Source organism: Lynx rufus, unplaced genomic scaffold (genome assembly GCF_022079265.1).
Source record: "Lynx rufus isolate CCGP_SWC_20201006 ecotype Redwood Valley unplaced genomic scaffold, mLynRuf1.p SCAF_27, whole genome shotgun sequence".
Classification (NCBI taxonomy): domain Eukaryota; kingdom Metazoa; phylum Chordata; class Mammalia; order Carnivora; family Felidae; genus Lynx; species Lynx rufus.
In genome coordinates, this window is record NW_025814842.1 from 2023132 (window position 1) to 2045419 (window position 22288).

The 22288-nt window shown below is 54.2% G+C and overlaps 1 protein-coding gene across 9 annotated transcripts; it reads left to right on the forward strand.

The window, feature by feature from the left end:
• The first annotated feature begins 1687 nt into the window (after positions 1-1687).
• Positions 1688-21880, forward strand: BRAT1 (BRCA1 associated ATM activator 1). 9 transcript variants are annotated; one of them, XR_006964052.1, is made up of 15 exons: positions 1943-2232; positions 2687-2830; positions 10269-10423; positions 12733-12880; positions 13347-13719; positions 13982-14101; positions 15144-15235; positions 15893-16011; positions 16085-16271; positions 16478-16551; positions 17421-17523; positions 17630-17728; positions 17903-18078; positions 18390-19198; positions 20480-21880. XR_006964052.1 is itself a non-coding variant. In XM_047089304.1 (14 exons), exons 2-14 carry the CDS (start codon positions 2704-2706, stop codon positions 19086-19088), a joined length of 2472 nt encoding a protein of 823 aa, XP_046945260.1. In that variant the 5' UTR covers positions 1688-1712; positions 2687-2703; the 3' UTR covers positions 19089-20036. The 9 variants fall into 9 exon arrangements, 7 of the variants coding, with proteins under 7 accessions (XP_046945260.1, XP_046945259.1, XP_046945261.1 ...); XR_006964053.1 differs by lacking the exon at positions 20480-21880 and adding an exon at positions 20402-20478; XM_047089304.1 differs by lacking the exons at positions 1943-2232; positions 20480-21880 and adding an exon at positions 1688-1712 and having other exon boundaries at positions 18390-20036.
• The last annotated feature ends 408 nt before the right edge of the window (positions 21881-22288 follow it).

The following is a 22288-nucleotide window of genomic DNA, read 5'->3' on the forward strand; positions in this document are numbered from 1 at the left end:
GAGGACAAAAGCTTTTGCTACCTTGACCACCTATACCCCTGTACCCCCTGCTCCACTCTTGGAGCTCCACAGTCCCCCTGCCCTTCCTGATTCTGTTTTTCACTTACCTCCTCTCATTTAGTTACAGAGACAGTACATGTCCACGGCTTTTTATCTGCTGTTCTGAATTCGGAAAACTTTTGAAAGCCTTTCAGAATTCATTGGTTGGCAAAACTGTTCTTACCTGAACTCATTTGTCGACAAAAGTCTGAGCTGAGGCTATTTATGGTTGTTTATTTATTCCACCTGGAGTGTATATTAATGTGACCGTGGAACTTTTAACGCATTATACGGTGTACTGCATCAAACCCTGCTGGGATTGTAATCTCACACACTGTACATGCACCACATAGGTTCTCTTCAAGTGTGAACAATTACAAATTCTGACCCATGTGTCCCCAGAAGTTTCAGGTAAGAAATTGTGGGCCTGTATAATCTGGTATTCAGCTCTGGAGTCAGAATGCCTAGGTTCAGATGCCAGCCGTGCCAGCCCACTGGCTATAAGACCTTAGGAGTTCGCCTCTCTGCACCTCAGTTTCCTCATCTGGGCGAATGGTGACAGTACCCACCCTCCTGAGGTTAGGGCAGAATCATCCGAGCTTATTTTTTTTTTTTAGTGGGTGCATTTAATTTTATTTTTTTAAATTCACTTTCAAATTAGCATATAGTGCAACAGTGATTTCAGGAGTAGATTCCTCAGTGCCCCTTACCCACTTAGCCCATTCTCCCTTCCACAACCCCTCCGGTAACCCTCTGTTTGTTCTCCATATTTAAGAGTCTCTTGTTTTGTCCCCCTCCCTGTTTTTATATTATGTTTGCTTCCCTTCCCTTATGTTCATCTGTCCTGTGTCTTAAAGTCCTCATATGAATGAAGTCATTTATTTGTCTTTCTCTCGCTGACTACTTTTGCTTAGTATAATACCCTCTAGTTCCATCCACGTAGTTGCAAATGGCAAGATTTCATTCTTTCTGATTGCCAAGTAATACCCCATTGTGTGTGTGTGTGTGTGTGTGTGTGTGTGTGTATCACATCTTCTTTATCCATTCATCCGTGGATGATCATTTGGGCTCTTTCCATCCGAGCTTATATTAAGTGGAGCACTGAGCACAGTGCTACCGTTAAGATGCTTTTCCCCAACAACTGCTCGATCATGCAAATAGGAGTATCCCCTTTTTTACAATGAGGAATCACAATTCGGGGAAAACTGTGTAGTTCAAACCTTTTCACCCAAGTGCTTCTAAGGGGCGGGGTGTCCGAAGTGATTACCCATCGAAGTCCATGTTTTTAAAATTCCTTTTTATTTCAGTACCCGTAGGAATTCTGCTTTCTATATCCTAACACATACCTGGTGTTTCCCCCCAAATCGTGCTGAGGCACTGACGCTAAGGGAAGATGAAACTGGGTTTTATCCACTGGCTTTGAGAACCTCTGGCACACAGCTAATGGGCCCTGAGGGCTCAGTTGTGAGGCCAAAGGACACTGTCTTCGCCTTAAGGATGAGGATGCCCCTTCCGGGACCTGCACGCCTCCCGCACGCCCAGACACCGAGTATCCCGGCGGGCGAGGCCACGCCTCTTCCGGCCATAGCCTCGCTCCTTCCGCCGGAAGTCCCGCCTTCTGGCGCGATGCCCGCCGGGCGCTAGGGCGCGTACCACCGAGCGTCCCTGCGAAGGTGATGGGTCGGGGGTCACCGGATTGGCGCCGGCCTGTCTGAGGGCTTCTCAGCTTGAGCTCTTTTCTCCCGGGGCTCCCGGGTGGCCTTTCGGGGACTTTCACGCTCTCCCCGGCCGCCGACTCTGCGGTCGCCCCCTCCAGATCCGGCAAGTGGCGCGGCCCGGGGCGGGGCCTGAGGCGGCGGAGGGACGCGGAGCTGGTGAGGGGCGCTACCGGGGAGGGGTGGCGGAGCCGGCGGAGTCGTGAAGAAGGGCTGGGGGTCCTGGAGCATCCTGGGGCCGGCCGGACCGCGGCCGCCGCCTTGTGCTCCCTCCGGGCTCTTCGGGAGGCCGGTGCCCGGCGCGGCAGCGGGGTCCGCAGGGAGGGCTCCCTTCTCAGGGACCTAGCCTCACCGGGGACGGACAGACAGACCCACTTCCGGCTGCGACCGAGCCACTGACAGCCCCCAGCTCCCGAGAGAACCCTCCCTGACCGCATGACCTCCGGGCTCCCCGTCCCCTCCCAGGCGGGACACGCAGGTGCACACCCCGGCCCGGGAGAGACGGGCCCGGGACGGAGCGCCTTCCTCTCTGCACACTGCTGGCTGCGGGGGTGTCGGTTACAGACTCACTGACCCCGGGAGAGACGCTCTTCCCCTGTCCGCGCGGCTAGCGCCAGGAGGCACGCACCCCAGACTGGCCCACGGGCAGTTTGGGTGAGCATCCAGCCGTTCCCCTCCCACCAGAGTCCAGGGCTGGCAGGCTCAGCACCTGAGACCTCGTGGTTTACACCAGACTCCTTTCCAGCCAGGGCGGCCAGATCTCAGGGCCCCTGCCTGCTCTGGAACACCTCCCAGTACCGCCCTGGCAGCTCCCTCGGAGGATTGTGGTCCTGCAGCGCCTGGCCTGCTGTGAAAGTTCTGGGGCCTGAGCGGACACCGGGGCTGCCTGTGATTAGGGTGGGCGGGACCTGGCCCTGACCTTTTCTTTGCAGGAATCTCCGGCCTTATCATGGACCCAGAGTGCTCCCAACTCCTCCCGGCTCTCTGTTCCGTTCTGGCAGACCCCAGGCAGCCTGTGGCAGATGACACCTGTTTGGAGAAGCTGCTGGACTGGTTTAAAACCATCACTGAAGCCGGTAAGGTGGAGGGTGCTGCTGTTGTCTTTTTGCCTAGAGGCCAGATGGTGCATGGGACTCCCCTGTCCAGGGGAAGGGGTGTCCATCTGGCTCCCTTCCTTCACATCCTGGAGATTCCACCTGGCTGGTTGGGAATACGTCCAGCTGAAGCTTGAGTGAATGAGCAGGAGAACTTGATCTTGACGTTGTTAGGCTGCTTCCAGCCCTGATTCAGGCCTCCTCTTGTCCAGTTCACGCTAGAGGGCTGCAGAGGGCATAGACAAACTTACTTTGTTGTCATTGCACTTACTTGTTTGAAGAAATCTTTTCTTATTATGGAATTAATACATATGCTTTAAACCTGGAGCAACACAAAGCCGTCAAGAGGAAAATTAAACCACCAGCAACTTGGTTAATTTCCTTCCAGCCTTTTTTCCTGACGTCATACAGCTGTATTTTTCTTTTCTCTTTTTTTAATTTTTTAATGTTTATTTTTGAGAGAGAGCAAGCGGGAGAGGGGCAGAGAGAGGGAGACAGAATCAGAAGCAGGTGCCAGGCTCTGAGCTGTCAGCACAGAGCCTGACGTGGGGCTTGAACCCATGAACCTCGAGATCACGACGTGAGCTGAAGGCGGATGCTAACCGACTGAGACACGCAGGTGCCCCCAGCTGCATTTTTCTTATAAAAATGAAGTCACACTGTAAATACAACTCAGTGTCGTGCTTTTTCTCTGTTAACCATTGCAGAGGGCATTTTCTCTGTGGAACACATTGATTTTATTGACCGTGTGGCATTCCCTGTGTGCATGGACCATAACGGGTATAATCACACCACTGCTATTAGGTGGTTGTGTTTCTCAGGCTCCTTATCATAAATAATGCCGTAATGGCTTCTTCGCATGCACGTCTTTTCACGCAGATGTTTGATCTCTTGGCTGGTGATTGCCTTAGAGTAGATCCCGTACCGTTAATTTCTAATTGTTACTTTGGTTTATCCTGCACTTTTACTCTCTTTTGAGTTGAATATCTAAGTCTTTCTTGTTTTTTAATATAGGCACCTGAGGCTACACACTCTTCTGAAGGCATCATTTTAGCTGCGTCCTTCAAAATTACTTTTGCTGTAATTTATTTCCAACTATTTAATACTTTTTACTGAGATATTTATTCTTTATGCACAAATCATTTAAAAGGGTAATTTTTTAGATTTGCAATATTGACTTTTTTTTTTTTAACTTTTTTTTTTTTTAACGTTTATTTATTTTTGGGACAGAGAGAGACAGAGCATGAACGGGGGAGGGGCAGAGAGAGAGGGAGACACAGAATCAGAAGCAGGCTCCAGGCTCCGAGCCATCAGCCCAGAGCCCGACGCGGGGCTCAAACTCACCGCGAGATCGTGACCTGAGCCGAAGTCGGACGCTTAACCGACTGAGCCACCCAGGTGCCCCCTAATATGGACTTTTTTTCAGTGTTTTTATTATTGATTTCTAGTTTATTTCATTGGACTTAGAAACTATTTATGTTTTGATTCCTTTGTATCGAGGCTTTTATCACGGCAGAGTACACAGTTTTCCCAGACGTTCTGTAGATTTCCCTATATGCTGCTGTTTCTGGTATTTGTAGAGTCCTCAGTTGTGACCTTGTTTGTAGTCAGAGTTTGCAAGTTACTTTTAGACAGGTTTCTTTATTTGTTATTAAAATTTTTTTTTTTTTTTTTAGAGAGAGAGCACAAGTGGGGGAGAGGGACAGAGGGAGAGAGAGAATCTTAAGCAGGATCCACACTCAGCGAGGGAGCCCAATGTGGGGCTCAACCCCACAACCCCGGGATCGTGACCTGAGTGGGACGCTCAACTGACTGAGCCCCTGGGCAGGTTTCTTTGAGATACAATTTACGTACCATGGAATTGACTCAAAGTGTGTAATTGATTGGTTTTTAGTGAAATCACGCACGGGGCGGGGCACTCATTGCCATGGTGTAATTCTGCAGCATTGTCGTCTCCTTAAGAGAAACTTGGTGCCCAGTAGCAGTTCACTTGCCCCCGCCGCCCCTCTCAGTTCACCCGTCCCCCCCCCCCCCGCCCCGCCCCGGCCCCCCGGCCTGTGCTCTGTGGTCCCTGTTGCTCCACACGATCAGAGAACGGGCTCCACGCTGGCTCCTTAGTCACGTCTGCGTTGTTCAAGCCTGCTGTCTTCCTGCTGATCGGTATGCTTGATTGTTTCCGGAGAGAGGTGAAGACCCTACCCTGAGGTGGTGGATTCAACCATTTGTCTTTGACGTCCTGTTTTTTCCTTTGCACACTGTGAAGTTAGCCTCGGTACGCGCAGGCTTAGACTGTTCCTTCTTTGACCGATGACTTTTTCCCTGAAGCACCGATAATGCTTTTTGTTTCAAAGTCAGGTTTGTCAGATGTTCTCTTGCCGCGGCAACTCTTCGAAAGCAGGAACTGGCCCGAGCACCTGCGACGCCGTAAGCCCATCCTTTCTGTGCCGCTTCCTCGCTTCTCGTAAGCACCATGCTGCCGGCCTGGTTCTTAACTGAAGACGAGCAGCTCTTTTAACAGACAGTCTGCTTCGTTTGTTTAGCTTATTGTTACGTTGGGACTATCTTCTCTCGTATTTTTAATTAATTACGAGGCCTTGTCTTTGTTTCTTTTTTCCTCCTTTTTTACTCTCCATTGGATTAATAAGGCTTTCGTTTTTAAGTTTTTCTTTTTTTGGTTTGGAAGTTATGCATTCCACTTTTGTTCGTTTGCAGTTACCTCCCCCACAAACTGGATGTAAAAAGTCAAAAGTTAACTAGAATCTCCATCTTCTGTTCCAACAACACAAGGATTTCAGGGCACTTTAACGCCAGCCAAGCACAAACCTCTGCTTTATTGTTGTCTGGTATTCTGATTCCACCTTGTTTTAACCCCTGTCAAAACTTATTTATTTAAAATTTTTACAGTTGGTGCTTTTTTTTTGATATTCTAAAGCATATGCATTTTATTTATTTTTTAAAATTTAAATCCAAGTTAGTTAACATATAGCGTAATAATAATTTCAGGAATAGAATTTAGTGATTCATCAGTTACGTACAACACCCAGTGCTTATCCCAGCAAGCGTCCTCCGTGATGTCCTTCTCCCATTTAGCCCATCACCCGCCCAGCTCCCCTCCAGCAACCCTCAGTTTGTTCTCTATATTTAAGAACTTCTTGTAGTTTGTTTCCCTCTTTGTTTTTATATTATTTTTACTTCCCTTCCCTAACGTTCATCTGGTTTGTATCTTAAATTCCACATGTGTAGGACCATATGGTATTTATCTTTCTCTGACTTAATTTGCTTAGCATAATACACTCTAGTTCTATCCACGTTGTTGCAAATGGCAAGATTTCATTCTTTTTGATCGCTGCCGAGTAATATTCCACTGTATGTATAAACCACATCTTCTCTATCCATTCATCAGTCGATGCACATTTGGGCTTTTTCCATACGGTTCTTGTCAATAGCACTGCTATAAACATGGGTACCTTTGCCCCTTTGAATCAGCACTCCTGTATCCTTTGGATAAATACTTAGTAATGCAATTGCTGGGTCATAGGGTAGTTCTGTTTTTAATTTTTTGAGGAACCTCCACACTGTTTTCCAGAGTGGCTGCACCAGTTTGCATTCCCACCAACAGTGCAGGAGGGTTCCCATTTTCCACATCATCGTCAGCATCTGTTGTTTCCTGAGTTGTTAATTTTAGCCATTCTGACAGGTGTGAGGTGGTATCTCATTGTGGTTTTGATTTGTATTTCCCTGATGATGAGTGATGTTGAGCATTTTTTCATGTGTTGGTTGGCCATCTGGATGTCTTCTTTGGAGAAGTGTCTATTCATGTCTTTTGCCCATTTCTTCACCGGATTATTTGTTTTTTGGGTGTTGAGTTTGATAAGTTCTTTTTCGATTTTGGATAGTAACCCTTTATCTGATACGTCATTTGCAAATATCTTCTCCCATTCTGTCGGTTCCTGCCTTTTAGTTTTGCTGATTGTTTCCTTTGCTGTGCAGAAGCTCTTTATCTTGATGAGGTCCCAGTAGTTCATTTTGTTTTTGTTTCCCTTGCTTCCGGAGACGTGTTGAGTAAGAAGTTGCTATGGCTGAGGTCAGAGAGGTTGTTGCCTGTGTTCTCCTCGAGGATTCTGATGGCTTCCTGTCTTCTGTTCAGGTCTTCTACCCATTTTGAGTTTGTGTCTCATGCGGTCCACGTTCTTTCTTCTGTATGTCGCTGTCCAGTTTTCCCAGCACCATTTGCTGAAGAGACTTTTTTCCACTGGATACTCTTTCCTGCTTTGTCAAAGATAAGTTAGCCATATGTTTGTGGGTCCATTTCTGGGTTTTTTATCCTGTTCCATTGATCTATGTGTTTGTTTTTGTGCCAGTACCATACTGTCTTGGTGACTACAGTTTTGTAATATAGCTTGAAGTCCGGAATCGTGATGCCTCCAGCTTTGGTTTTCTTTTTCAGGATTGCTTTGGCTATTTGGGGTCTTTTCTGGTTCCATACAAATTTTAGAATTGTTTGTTCTAGCTTTGAGAAGGATGCTAGTGTTATTTTGATAGGGATTGCATTGAATATGTAGATTGCTTTGGGTAGTATTTACATTTTAACAATATTGTTCTAATCCATGAGTATGGGATGTTTTTCCATTGTTTTGTGTCTTCCTCAGTTTCTTTCATAGGCTTTCTGTAGTTTTCAGTGTATAGATTTTTCATCTCTTTGGTTAGGTTATTCCTAGGTATTTTATGGGTTTTGGTGCAATTGTAAATGGGATCGATTGCTTGATTTTTTTCTGCTCCTTCATTATTGGTGTATAGAAATACCACCGATTTCTGTGCATTCGTTTTATATTCTGCGACTTTGCTGAATTCATGGATCAGTTCTAGCCGTTTTTAGGTGGAAACTTTTGGGCTTTCCATATAGGGTATCATGTTGTCTGCAAAGAGTGAAAGTCTGACTTCCTCCTGGCCGATTTGGATGCCTTTTATTTCTTTGTGTTGTCTGATTGCTGAGGCTAGGACTTCCAACACTGTGTTGAATAACTGTGGTGAGAGTGGACATCCGTGTCGTGTTCCTGACCTTAGTGGGAAGGCTCTCCATTTTTCCCCATTGAGGATGATGTTAGTGGTGGGTGTTTCGTATATGACCTTTATGATCTGGAGGTATGATTCTTCTATCCCTATTTTCTTGAGGGTTTTTATAAAAAAGGATGCTATAATTTGTCAAAAGCTTTTTCCGCATCTGTTGAGAGGATCATGTGGTTCTTATCCTTTCTTTTACTAATGTGATGTGTCACATTGATTGGTTTGCAGATATTGAACCGGCCCTGCATTCCAGGAATAAATTCTACTTGATTGTGATGAATAATTCTTTTAATGTATTGTTGGATCTGGTTTGCTAGTATCTTGTTGAGAATTTTTGCATCTATATTCATCAGGGAAATTGGTCTGTAGTTCTCCTTTTTAGTAGGGTGTTTGGTTTTGGAATCAAGGTAATGCTGGCTTCATAGAATGAGTTTGGAAGTTTCCCTTCCATTTCTATTTTTGGAACAGCTTCAAGAGAATAGGTGTTAACTCTTCTTTAAGCGTTTGGTAGAATTCCCCTGGGAAGCCATCCGGCCCTGGACTCTTGTCTGTTGGGGGATTTTTGATTATTGATTCAATTTCTTTACTGGTTATGGGTCTGTTCAAATTTTCTATTTCTTCCTGTTTCTAGGTAGTGTATATGTTTCTAGGAATTTGTCCAATTTGTCCAGATTGCCCAATTTGTTGGCGTATAATTGTTCATAGTATTCTCTTATTACTGTTTTTATTTTTGCTGTGTTGGTTGTGATCTCTCCTCTTTCATTCATGATTTTATTTATTTGGGTCCTTTCCTTTTTCTTTTTGATCAATCTGGCTAGGGGTTTTTATCAATTTTGTTAATTCTTTCAAGAGCCAGCTCCTGGTTTCATCAGTCCATTCTGTTTTTGTTTGGTTTTGTTTTGTTTTTTATTTCTGTATCATTGATTTCTGCTCTAATTATTTCCCTTCTTCTGCTGGTTTGGGGCTTTGTTTGCACCTCTTTTTCTAGCTCTTTTATATGTAAGGTCATGTTGTGTCTTTGAGACCTTTCTTCCTTCTTTAGGAAGGCCTGGATTGCTATATACTACCCTCTTATGACCGCGTTTGCCACATCCCAAAGGTTTTGGGCTGTCGTGTTTTCATTTTCTTTGGCTTCCATGTAATTTTTAATTTCCTCTTTAATTTCTTGGTTAACCCATTCATTCGTTAGTAGGATGTTCTTTAGTCTCCAAGTATTCATGGTCTTTCCAAATTTTTTCTTGTGGTTGATTTCGAGTTTCATAGCGCTGTGGTCTGAAAATAGGCAAGGTATGATCTCGATCTTTTTTTACTTAAGGGCTGATTTGTGTCCCAGTATGTGATCTATTCTGGAGAACGTTCCATGTGCACTGGAGAAGAATGTATATTCTGCTGCTTTAGGATGAAATGTTCTGAATATATCTGTTAAGTCCATCTGGTCCAGTATGTCATTCAAAGCCATTGTTCCCTTGTTGATTTTCTGTTTAGATGATCTGTCCTTTGCGGGAAGTGGGGTGTTGAAGTCCCCTACTGTTATGGCACTATTATCAACGAGTTTCTTTCTGTTTGTGATTAATTGATTTACATATTTGGGTGCTTCATGTTGTAAATATTTACAGTTGTTAGATCTTCTTGGTGGATAGACTCCTTCATTACAATATGATGCCCTTCATTTCTTGTTGCGTGTTAATTGTGAAATCTTGCTTGTCTGATATGAGTATGGCTACTCCAGCTTTCTTTTGACCATTAGCATGATAGATGGTTCTCCATCCCCTTTAAATTGGCGCTTTTTAGATTTGCCCACGTGTTTACTGGTTTCTTTGATTCGTGCTTCTCTAATCTTCACGCTGTTCTCTTTCGTTCTTACTGAACCACATTCTCTGGTAGTTATTTCAGCAAGGGCCTCCCAACCGGAAACTGCCCGCCTTTGCCCCACAGTTCCCTTCCCCGTCTCGGCGCTTCTGAACAGCAGCGTGGCCGAGTACACGTCTCAGATGTCTTCGTTGTCCTTCCTCGCATTGAGTGATCTTGGTTTAAGAAGAAAGTATCCATTTGAGAGGTAGAGACGGTCTTCTGCTTTAACTTGCATTCCTTTTTGTAATCAGCAAGATAGATCGCCTTCGGGTTTGCTGGTCCTCGCCGTCCCCTGTGTCGGAGGTGACAGCTGTCTAGTCTGTGCCCTCTCGCCGCATTGAAGCGCCGACTCCTTTGTTGCGGTCATTGCGAATACTTTCGCCCAGAGCGATTACTAAATCCGGCCACGGGAGAGGAGGTCTGGGGGTCGCCCGAAGAACTGGCCTCGAGGGAGAGTTGATCACTGGGCCTCAGTGACACTCCTCCCGGCCGGGCCCTCCTGCAGGGTCCAGCCTGCTGTTGTTACAGGAGAACCCCTGCCTGCTGGGGCTGCTCTGCCACATGCTGAAGCCCCAGGACCTGAGTCCCAGAGTCCTCGCCTTCTCTCTCCGCCTCGCGGGCATGCTTGCAGCCCAGGAAGATTGCTTCCAGTACCTTCAGGTGAGCCTGGGCCCTCCCACCGAGAGGCCCACCGGGAAGTGCACGGCTTTCTTCTGCAGGCGCACAGAGCAGCGGCGGCTGTCGTGACCCTTGGGTCTCTGAGACGTGGCTTGCCCCGTGTTTTGACGTGCACCACGGGATTTTTTTCCTGAGCGTAATCCTTCTTTGAAAAACTGACCGGGAATGACGGGGTGAAGCGGTAGAGTTTTTGAAGTAACACAGAGCTGGGGTTGACTCAGCTCTGACACCTGCCCTCCGAGCCTCAGTGTCTTCCTGTGACGGAAAGAGAGCTGTGCGTGTCACGTAGACCGTCACGAGGCTTAACCGAGAGCATCTGTCCAGCACTTAGTCCTGTGGGACGGATGAATGAGGGCCTAGTGAGGATTTCTACTGAGTAATAAGGCAGGGGGCTTGGAGAGCCACCCCCCCACCCCCCCGCCCCAGCTGTGCGTCCAACACCTCTTCACAGTCCCGGGCGGGCACAGTGGGGTTTGTGAGGCGACGCCTGCCATATGCCTGTCTGGCCCTGTGACGGCACCCCTGGCTCCTCGGAGCCTCACGGCTCACCTGAAGGCTCACCAGCTTCCTCTGGCGCGGTGTGTCAAGGGCCCCGGGGAGGCCATGCCGGGATGGAGTCGCTCGAAGAGGGGACAGTAGCGGGGAGGGATGTGTCCTCTCAGTAACTCTGGGTGCCGTTCTCGGACGCTGCTCGCTTGGGCGATGCGGTCTCCCGAGAGGCACAGCCCGGCACCGACCGGCCCGCCGTGGGACCCACCACAGTGTTCCGGGGCGTGCCTTTGCTGTTCTCATGGGATCGTACGGTAACCCTCACGTGCCTGCAGAGCTTGCAGCTTAGACCGCTCTTCAGGGTTTGCAAGGTCACTTTCATTTCATCCTAGGAGCCCTGGCCGGTCGGCACATCAGCACTCTTTATCTCTATTTCCTAGACAAGGGAGTGCCGGGGGGCTTAGTGCGAGAACCCCACAGAAGCGGCAGAACTCACACTAGACCCTAGAGAGTCTGCTGCTGGCTGTAAGCAGGGACGAGGGGCCCAGGCCGGGTGCGGGCTCTCAGTCGGCAGCGAAAGGCTGCCTTCCTGTCTGCTGGGCCCGCGGCACCGGGCTGGCCTCCTGTCCCTTTGTCAGCTGCCCCTTCACAGCCCCACGGGCTCCTGGTCAGCCAGCTGCTCAGTGGGGGGCCAGCGTCTAGGCGGGGAACCTACAGACCGACGATGCAGGGAAGGGGGTGGCAGAGTCTTTGTGCCGCCCGTTGGCTACGATCTGCCCTGGGGAGGGGCTGTACCTGTAGGAGGGTCTCCCTTGGGTGACCGCAGATCCGCCGTCAGTGGCGCCCCTCTGGGGCCCGCGGCCATCATAGAATCGGACTCTTAGCCTTAGGGGATTGGAATCTGTCTCTGAGTCTTGTCCCTTATCCTGGAGTCTGAGGTGATTGGACGGTTCCTGTACCTTGAGGGTTGGCCATCGTTGAGCAGGACGCCCTGTGGCCCAGGCAGGGCGCAGGCTTTGACCACATTTCTTCTGCGGGGGTAGGAGAGGCTCAGAGTGAATAACTGCTCCAGCGAGCAGCTCTGTTCGTAAGAGGCAGCCTCAGGCTTCCCTCGTGTCGTGTGGAAACCCAGGAGTGAACGAGGATGTGATGCCCGTGGTAGGAAGTGTAGGACGGTGTGTGATTGTACCGTACGTGTCCCTAAGCCAGTGGAGCTTGAGTGGGGAGTTAGCCACTGCCGGCTTGCGGGGGTGGGTGTCAGCTTTGTGGGGGCAGTGGGCTTGCAGCTGGGTTGTAAAGGTTTGAACAGGTGCAGGGAGCGGGGCCTGACGCAGGTGTGCGGGGCATCGGGGTGGGGGGACACCTGGAGGAGGGTGGCCGCCTTGGTGGACCCACATGCCAAGCTCAGGAGTTCGGTGGTCTGTTGAGACCGTTGAGACTCCGTGAGCACAATGTCACGGTCACAGGTGGACGTTTGGAGACGGAGCTCGTGGTTCTGTTTTCAGGGCGAGGATTCCTGAAGTAAACCGACAGGAGTGATGGACCTTTGTTTACAACCCCGTTCTGCCCCAAAAGCTGTGTCCTGCAAGGCAGAGCTGGCATTGCCGGGGCTGGTGTGGCTGTGCCGGTGGCCACTGCCACTTCCCGGAGGCACGGCTGCCTGGGGGCTTTTCGTGTGGCAGTGATTGAGAGAGCTCCCCGAGGAAGTGCCTCGACCAGCCCTGAATGGTAGAAAAGCCACCTCTGAAGTTCCAGTCTCCCGGGAACCTGCCCAGGTCACCGCTTCTTTCTCCGCTTCCCAGCAGGGGGAGTTGCTGCCCAGGCTCTTTGGGGAGGCAGGACCCCTCGGAGGCGCCGCCTGGACCGCCCCCAGCGTGCGCAGCGGCTGGATCCAGGGCCTGCGCTCCCTGGCGCGTCACCCCAGTGCCCTGTGCTTCCTGGCCGACTGCGGTGAGTGCCCTGCCTGGTCCGCTTCCTGCCTGTGGCCTGGCCGCGCCTGTGCGGCCCCAGGGAGATCATTGCAACGTGCTGGGCCTCGTCTCCTCTTCTGTGAAAGCGGCTGTGCTATCGCGGGGCTGTTGTGAGGAGCATGTGGGGTAGCCGGGTGGGGGGGGGGGTGGAAGGGGCGGTTAGAGGCCCTTCGAGGTCACTGCAGTGTGCTTCGGCTCGGAGGTCGGACCCAGCAGGTCGGGTGGTTTTGAGACTCATTAGAATCAAAAGCTTCCTTCCAAGGGTCTGGAAATCTCCATTCCTGTTCCTCTACCTCTGAGCAGAGGGGAGGCGGGGCCCTCGCCGTGCCTCCTGGGGCTTGCGGCGTTCATGCTGTTTCCCTGAGGCTCTGAAGTTAAAGCCGCTTTGGATTCTGTTTCAGCTGAACCCCGTTTTCTTCTCTCCCTGCCCCTGTCCCCAACCCCAGGTGCCGTTGACACCATCTTCTCCCTGCAGGGAGATTCCAGCCTGTTTGTGGCCTCGGCAGCTGGGCAGCTCCTGGTGCACATCCTGGGCTTGTCTCTGCGAGGTCCAGCTGAGGGACACCCTGGCCTGCAGACTGGTGATTGGGCAGCGTGTGCCCAGAAGATAGTGAGTCACATCGAGGAGTCCCTGCGCTCCGCAGCCACCCCGCAGATCACACAGGCTCTAAACGTGCTGACCACCACTTTCGGGCACTGCCACAACCCCTGGACGCAAGTTCTTTGGGTGCGGCTGAGTCCCCTTGTGGCCTGTCTGCTCGAGAAAGACCCCGTCCCCGCTGCACACTCGCTCGTGGATCTCCTCCTCAGCGTGGCCCGGTCAGTCCCCTGGGGTGCAGCTGGGAGTGGGCAGGAGTTAGGGGCGCTCGTTTCCCTGGGAAGCCTTAGAGTGGCTGTCACACCTGGGGCCACCGCCGGCGGCAGAGGGAATGCCAGAGGGGGTCTGAAAGCCCGCACACCTAGAAAGGCTCCGTCTCAGCTGGGCGTGTGTGGCCCCGGGGCTGTGGCAGTCCCGCTGGACACTGCACGGGCTTTGGGGGACAGGACAGAGAAGTAACTTTCTTTCTGGGGTTCTCTGCAGTTCCCCGGTGCTGAGTTCGTCCAGCTGTGGCCTGTGGGAGACTTTGGCACAGACTCTGAGCCGTCTGAGCCCCACCCAAGCAGGGCCGTTGGCTTTGGGGATCCTGAAACTGCAGGAGTGGTAAGGATTGGGGTTTATTTTGCGCAAGGACAGGCAGAGAGAGGTCTCAGCCCCTGCCTGGGGGCGGGGGGCTTTCAGGGAGCTCCTGAAACTAGAGAAGAGTCAGAGGTGGCCGTCGGCAGTGTGGCCCGGTGGGATTTCAGTTACTACGGAGGCATTGCCGTATGCTGTGGCTTCCTGCACGCTGCAGCGACAGAATAACTACTTCAGACACGAGCTTTAGAGGCTCCCCGGAGATAGAGCAGACTCTCTGAGCTGCTCTGCTCAGAGCAGGGCTAGGTTCGTACCCAGGGTCCGCTCTCTCCGCCGCCCCCTGCTTCCCTCCCCTCCCCAGCGGCCTTGGCTTGTGGATCCTGGGCCGCCATGGTGTGCACGTCGCTGGGGCCCTGGGACAGTAGGGGGGACCCAGTAGGCGGGAGCGGCTGGCCAGCTTCCTGCAGGTAAGGGAAGGATGCCTGGGTCCAGAGATGGGAAGAACGAGGAGGTCATTGCAGGCTTGTGGGCAGATGAGAGGTGGTCGTGTTGGCCCAGGTTGGGGGTGAAAGTCACCACAGGACCCACTCGCCAGAGGGGCCGTGTGTCTGACGTGGACCTGGCTCTCAACTCCAGGCTCTCCGGGTGTTCATGAGGAGGTAGTGGCTGAAAGGGGAGGACCGGGCAGCCCCCGGGGCAGAATTGTGTGCTGGCTGAGTCCCCCACCCCACCCTGAGCCCGAGGACTTGGGAGACAGAGCAGCAGCGACTCTCCCGGGAGGTGGGGCCTCCCGTCCCTTGGTCCTGAGCGGGCACTGTCCCCTGGAGCACGTGTGATGAGGCCTTCCTTCCTAGGGCTGTTCCTGGGGCCTGGGGAGGTGCTCCTGCGGGGTCCCACGTTGGTGGCCTGAGTGCCGGTCACAGTGCTTGAAAAGAAGCTGTCTCTCAAGGGAGCGTCCGGAGTCCCGGCACTGGCCTCTTTGCCCCAGACTTGCTGGGGATGTTAGAGGGGTAGTAGCCACCTCACCCCAGGGTCGGGAAGCGGCACTCACCGTGTCCTCTGTGCTCAGTCCACAGGCGTTGAGGGCCCGGGCCTTTGCTGTCCTCCTCCAGCCCCTGACCTGTGTCCTTGAAGCCACCGCTCAGGCCCCCGGACTCCTAGGTATGCTGCTTCCTGAGGGTGGGCGGGTGCAGGAGGGCAGCCCCCGAGGGCCCTGGGCACGTCCTCGGTGTGGGGGCAGGCGGCTCGCTGCCCCCACTGACTGTGCAAGCGGTGGAGGGGAGCCTGTTGCCACACGCGTGGCCGCTGCTCCTCTCGTGTCCCTACCCTGGAATTAGCGGGGCAGCCTCGCCCCCCGCGGGCGTCATGTCACGTGGCCCCAGAACAGCTGGGTGGTTACGCGGGCCTGCACCGCATGCTGGTTCCCGACCCAGGACAGGCACACGCTGGCATCTAGACTGGGTGCATCTAGACTCTGTGACCGGGGCAGGGCGACCGCCCCTGCCGTACTTGTCTTGCTTCAGCCGCACAGTGTGTTGAGGACTAGCGAAGGGGACCCAGGGGTGCCTGGTGGCCCCGTGCCGAGCGCAGAGACGAATGTCCTGAGCGGCGGGATCGGCCCAAGAACGGGCTGCCCGGCAGACAGGCTCAGAGCCCACGTCTGGCCGGCCCCTGTCAGCCTGGGCGCGTCACTGGGAAGCTGTGGTCCTGGTCTTCAGCGTGGGGTGACGGCCACGGGGCCCGTGGCCGGCAGCCAGGCCTGCAGTGGCCACACGGGAGGCGCCGCTGATGCAGAGCTGCTTCTGGCTTGGCTTCCAGACTCGTTGGACGGTACCGGGGGCGCCTCGGTGACGGTGGACACGCTCCTCCCCTCCAAGGCGGCCTGTGTGGGTCTCCTGTGCCGGACGCTGGCCCACCTGGAGCTGCTGCAGCCACTGGTACGTGTGGCCCCGGCCTGCGTCCGCGGCAGCAGCAGGACCCGGGCCTGCACTGACCTTCCCTCTCTCCCAGCCCCAGCGCCCCTCACCCTGGCCTCAGGCGCCCCTGCTTGGCGCCACGGTGACGATACTGCGGCTCTGCAGTGGTTCGGCGACCCCCACCTCTGACGCGGGGGGCCACCTCTGTGCGTTCCTGGTGGGCTGTGTGCGGGTCCAGCGAGCGGCCCTCGATTTCCTGGGGACGCTGTCTCAGGGGACAGGTGAGCAAGAGTGCCCCCCCCGCCCCCCACCGGGCCCCGCTTGCCTGCCGCTAGCTGCACCTGGGGCTGCCGTCCTCTGTGTCTTCTCTAGGGCACAGCGGGTTCAGCTGGCCGGTGGGTTCTTTCCCCTGCTCTCCTTGGGTTGACACACTCTGCTGGGGAGGCCCCTGGAAGGGAAGGTCGGGTGCTTCATCTGTCTGTCTCAGGTCCCCGAGAGCTGGTGACACAGGTGTTCGCTGTCCTTCTGGAATATCTCACAAGCCCAGACTCCAGCCCCACGGTACAGGCACAGGGTGTGGCGGGGAGGGCTGGGAGGGGGAGGAGCGTGGGGAGGAGGGGGAAGCGCGTGGGGAGAATCTCTGCAGGCCGCTCAGGACAGGGCCTTCTATGGGGCCAGAGTCGCTCCTTAAAGTGAGTTTGGAGGGGCGGGCAGCGGCACGGGGACTGTCCGGGGCTGGTGAGGACCATGGGCCACGGAAAGCAGAGAATTCTCTGTGACGGAAGGACTCTAGAGCTGGGCAGCCCTGCACTTGGGATCTAAACTCCATCAGTTAGGGGCGCCTGGGTGGCGCAGTCGGTTAAGCGTCCGACTTCAGCCAGGCCACGATCTCCCGATCCGTGAGTTCGAGCCCCGCGTCGGGCTCTGGGCTGATGGCTCGGAGCCTGGAGCCTGTTTCCGATTCTGTGTCTCCCTCTCTCTCTGCCCCCCCCTCGTTCATGCTCTGTCTCTCTCTGTCCCAAAAATAAATAAAAAAACGTTGAAAAAAGAAAAAAATTAAACTCCATCAGTTAGAGACTGGGCCAGTTAGAGACTGGGACAAGAGGCCCGGTGGGTTCCTGGGGCTCTGAGGAGAGGGGGCCTTGGAGAGTTTCTGGGTCTTGGTGCGGAAACCCTCTCTCCCCGGTAGTGGGGCATCCTGCTGAGAGCTGCCACGTCCTGTCTCGTGACCCGGAATGCCCGTTCAGCCGCTACCCGATGCTTCTGCCTTGGAAAAATGAAACGCAGTGCTTCCTTCTTCCTGAGCCTGGGGTCCCACCTTGTGCCCCTGAGCAGGGGAAGGAGCACAGCGGGGGCGGATGGGGGCAGGCAGGCAGGCCAGCTCGCCCCTCACCGGTCCTGGCCCTGCAGCCCTGCTTTGCCTGCTCCAGGTTCTGAAGAAGGCCTTCCAGGCCACGTTCCGGTGGCTCCAGAGTTCACCTGAGACCCCTGGCTGCAGTGATTTGGATCCCCACGCCCAGCTGTTCCTAAGAGGTAGCCTGGCCCTGCCCGGGGACGCCGGAGCGGGTCGTGGGTGTGGGGCAGCCTGGGGCAAGGCGGGTCCGGCCTGGGCCGCCCTGAGCTGTCCCTCCCGCTGCAGAACTTCTCCCTGTGCTGCCTAAGCGCCTGTGCAGCCCCTGCTGGGAGGTGAGGGACTCTGGCCTCGAGTTCCTGACCCAGATGATCGGACGCTGGGGAGGTGAGTGCAGGGCGCTCAGGGGTGGCTACGGGAGGGCGGGCTCGGCCTGAGCACACTGGTTGTTTCCTGTTGGCTTTGGGAACCCAACCGCCTAGGCTGCCCTTGGGGAAGGAAGGAAGGAAGGTACAAGTTCAGCCCTTGGTCACAGCTGGTCATGGTCGCTTGGACCCCTAGGGCAGGCCGGCTTCAGACGCGCACTCCTCGCTTCCGAGGTGCCCGAGCTCACCGAGCAGCTCCTGCGAGACCCTGAGAGTTACGTCCGTGCGAGCGCAGTGGCCGCCATGGGACAGCTCTCCAGCCAGGGGCTGCGCGTCACCCCCGCCAGCCCCGAACACCCAGGGGGCCAGCAGGTAGGAGGTGGTGGGTCCCGAGGCCAGGTAGTTCACGTCCGGCCGTTGTCTTCACCCCCAGGGTCCAGTGGGTCGCCACCCAGTCATGGGTGGTCTGGGGCCAGGGGCCAGTCGGCCGCATCACCTGAATCTCTGGCTCTGCTTCTAAGTACCCCTGTCACTCGGGCGTGGTCACCTCCCTCTTCAATACGTGAGCGAATGGAGGGCCGCGGGGAAAAGCAGCACTAGCCCCCAGACCCGCCGGAGGTGCTCGTCAGCAGGAGCTCTGGCTTCTGCGCTCCCCTCCCACCGTCTCTCGCTCTGTCCTTCAGAAGAGCCTGCTCGCGGAGCTCCTGCACATCCTGTCCACAGACTCGGAGGGATTCCCCCGGAGGGCTGTCATGCACGTCTTCACCCAGTGGCTGAGGGACGGGCACGCCGACGTGGCGGGGGACACGGAACGGTTTGTGGCCAGGGTGCTCCAGGTGGCGAGCCAGGATCTGGACTGGGAGGTCCGGGCTCAGGGCCTTGAGCTGGCACTGGTGTTCCTGGAGCAGACGCTGGGCCGACCCAGCTCCCACTGTCCCTATGCCGTGACCCCGCCCGTGGCGGCCCCGCCGAGCCCACTGGCCCAGGCCCTGCGGCCACTCTGCCGAGTGCAGCTCTTCGAGTTTGCCTTTCGTGCCTTGTTTGACTGTGACCGACCCGTGGCTCAGAAGTCCTGTGACCTTCTCCTCTTCCTGAGGGCCCAGACTGCTTCCTACAGCGGCCCGCAGGAGTCCGGGAGTGTCCCTGAGGTGGCCTCTGTGGAGGCCGCCCTGCAGAGGTGGCAGGCGGGTGATCAGGGCCAGCCGCTGGGGTACCTGGAGCCCGAGGTCGTGGTGGCTGTGCTGAGGTCTATGGACCTGGAGGGCCTTCGGGGCGCCTTGGCCGAGAGCAGCGACCGCGTAGAAAAGAGCCCTCAGTCGCTCCTGCAGGACATGCTGGCCACGGTGGGCGCTCTGGGGGAGGACGAGGCGGACTGCTACTGAGGCAGCCTCCCCGGGCCTCCCCTTACGGCCCTTCTTCGCGACCCTGTCACCCAGAGAGCTCTAGCCTGGCCTGGCTGCGCGAGGGACCTCTTGGGGGAGGCCAGGACCAGGTGAGAACAGCAAGGCTGAAGAGTCCCTTTTGATGTACTGTTAAAGAAGAGGCTTATTTTTTACTCAAAATAAACGGCGTTTGGTCCCGCCGCTGAGCCGGCCTGTGTTTGGAGGCTGCCCCGGGGTAGGTGCGAGTGCCAGACCCAGGGGGCTTTGGAGAAGCGACTGAGGAGGGATTTCTTGGCCGGACAGGCGTGTGCTTCATGGGAGTACGTGTTGGGGGTCTCCACTTGGACCCCACTGTGCCCCAGGGGTGCCCAGGTGTCAGAGAGACAATGGCTTGGGCAGGAGAGCATTCAGCCCTGGGTTCCGGCCCCTCGTGATAGTGACCCCGGGTCGGATCGAGGCCAGGTTCCCAGCCTCTGAACCCCCGGGATCACTGTCAGGTTGTAGTGATTCAGAGTCTGCTGTCTCTACTGAGCAGGCAGGGAGAGCTGCTGGTGGTGACACCAGGCCAGTACCCAGGGGGCCACACGGCTGCACCAGTCCTAGCTCTGCCGTCTCTGGGCTGGGTGACCCCGGGCTCGTCACTTCCCCTTAGAACCTGTTTTGTCATCCGTAAGATGGAGATTCTCCCGTTGGCCTCCCGGTGGTAAGTGTCCTGGTGTTCTAAAGCAGCCGGCGTGGTCAAAGAAGACATTGCAGATGGAATTTAGAAATATTTCCGACGAAATAAAAGTGAAAATACAGCTTATCAAGGTTTGTGGGATGAAGCAGTGCTCAGCCCTCTGAGTTTACAGCATTGAATGCAGAGATTAGGAAAGAGGGAACATCTAAAATCAATAGGTTTCTACCTTAGGTGACTAGAAGAAGAAGATCCAATTAAGTCTAAAGCAGGAAAATAAAAATTAGAACCAAAATCAGTTAAAATTGAGAAGTCAAAAGAAAAAATCATCCAAACCAAAAACATTATTTGAAGAGATCAATAAAATTGATAAGCCTCTAGCCAGTCTGACTGAAAGAGAGGGGATACAAATCACTAATAGCAGCAATGAGAAGGCCCCTCACTGCAGGTCCCATGGAAATTGAAAAAATAAAGGAATAGTGAAGGAATATTGTGAACAGCTTTGGGCCCACAGGTTGGGTGACCTAGATGAGACAGACCGATTCCTTGAAAGAAACAAGTTGCCAAAAGTCACACAAGAAGAAATAAATAAGACTTTAGTTAAGGAAATGAAGTCAATAATTCGTAACTTTCCCAGACAGCACCAGGCCCAGATGCATGCGCTGGTGAACTCTACCAGACCCTTGAAGAAGTCCTTCCCTGCCATCTCTTCCAGAGGGCGGAACAGAGGGAACACTTCCTGCTAGTTCTACGAGGCCAGCGTCACCCTGACACCCAAACCAGACATCTTCCAAGAAAACGCTAGAGACCAATGTCTCGCGAACATAGATGGTAGGTGTCGTCAAAATGTTAGCAAATCGAACCCAACAACGTAGAAGACGAGTTGTGCACCACAAGCAGTGGGATTCGTCCCAGGAGTGCAAGGCTGGCTCGGCATTTGAACGTCCGTTCGTGCAAGCCGTCACATCCACAGGCTAATGGAGAAAAATCCCATGCTCGTGTCGACAGGTGCAGGAAAAGCATTTGGTAAAACTTGTCACACCCAGTGTTCACCCCAGAGGTGAAGGCCCCATGGCCTCTGGAAAGCCTGTGCCCTTCAGAGACACTGGTAGAGGGAGAGAAACGTGTGTGGACAGCAGGGCGACCTGTTCCGGGCAGTTCCGTGGAGAGCAGCTGGTGCTGTCTTGGGCAGACTTTACATTCATGGTTCAGCCCTGATGGATTCCACCTTTCGCCTCCCTCACCGAGGGACACTGGCCAGGTCCTGGCCCCACCGCTACGGGCCGCTGCACCCCGGGTGGGTCCTGGGACCCCACTGGGTTACAGATGGGCTCCACCAGGCTGTTGAGAGCTGCCAGAGACATGGTGTGTCGTTCACCAAGAAGGTGGTTGACGTGTTCGCTTCTTGCTTCACTCCGTGTTCTTGACCTGCCGTGTCCCCGCGGTTCTGTGGATTGGCCTGCTCTCCCCCTGCTCTGCCCACATCCTTCCCCTGGCTTCACACAGCACCCTCCCACTGACAAGCTCAGGACTTCTGCCCAGACTTCTCTCTGAGTCCTGAACCTGCACGTCCACTGCCAGCGGGTCGGCTGTGTCGTGATGGGGCAAGGACACTGCACTTGTGACATCACGACGCTTCGTTGCGTCCACTGCCTGTCTTGTGGGCTCCTGTAGCCAGTTTTTAATGGGTTTCCTTCCACCCACCTTCCCTCCCTCCAGTCTGTTCTCTTTGGCTGCCAGAGTGATCTGTCTAAACCTGGTCATTGTCCCTTCCCTGCCTAGAAGCTGCCGTGGCTCCCCATTGCCAGCAGGCTGCACACCAGAGCCTTTGGCGCCCATCAGCCTATCCAGCACAATGTCTTGCAAAGCCCTACCTTATTCCACACCCTCTAACGTCACCAACAGGAGGCTCCAAGGGTCCCCTCGCCGTGGCTAGGTCTCAGGGCCCTCCGTCCGTTTCCGCTTCGGCAGGCGGTCTGCAGCAGGGCCCACGAGCCTGCATTTTGACACCGCAGGAGAGTCTGGTGATACGAATAGCAGTTTTGGTCAGTCTTTTTGTTTGTTTTTAATGTTTATTTTTGAAAGAGAGAGAACATGAGCGGGGGAGGGGCAGAGAGAGAGGGAGACACAGAATCCGAAGCGGGCCCCGGGCTCTGAGCTGTCGGCACGGAGCCCGACAGGGGGCTCGAACTCACGAGGTGTGAGATCATGACCTGAGCCGAAGTCGGACGCTCAACCGACTGAGCCCCCCCGGGCGCCCCAGTTTTGGTTAGTCGTAAGATGCCATATTTCGGAATACACGGATACCAAGCGTAGACTCTGATGTGGCAGTTACTTTCTTGCGGCTGTTGTCCACGGGGCACGTCCCACTGTTCCCTGCCTTCCGTGGCCGAGCGGTCACTGTCCGCCTCATCGCTGTTGCTGGAGGTAAGTGAGGTTTTCTGTTTTTTGTTTGTTTGTTTTTTCTTGGGACTCACTGGGATTGTTGAATCTGAACTTCTTTCCCATCGGTTCTGGCAGGTCC

What these genes read in the sequence shown, in the direction of transcription:
- BRAT1 (XM_047089298.1), top strand. Translation starts at nt 2,190, where the DNA reads ATGACCTCCGGGCTCCCCGTCCCCTCCCAGGCGGGACACGCAG. An exon ending in TAAAACCATCACTGAAGCCG is followed by an intron (nt 2,831 to 10,268) that starts GTAAGGTGGAGG and finishes GCCCTCCTGCAG; the next exon opens with GGTCCAGCCTGCTGTTGTTA. An exon ending in GCCCAGACTCCAGCCCCACG is followed by an intron (nt 16,552 to 17,420) that starts GTACAGGCACAG and finishes TGCCTGCTCCAG; the next exon opens with GTTCTGAAGAAGGCCTTCCA.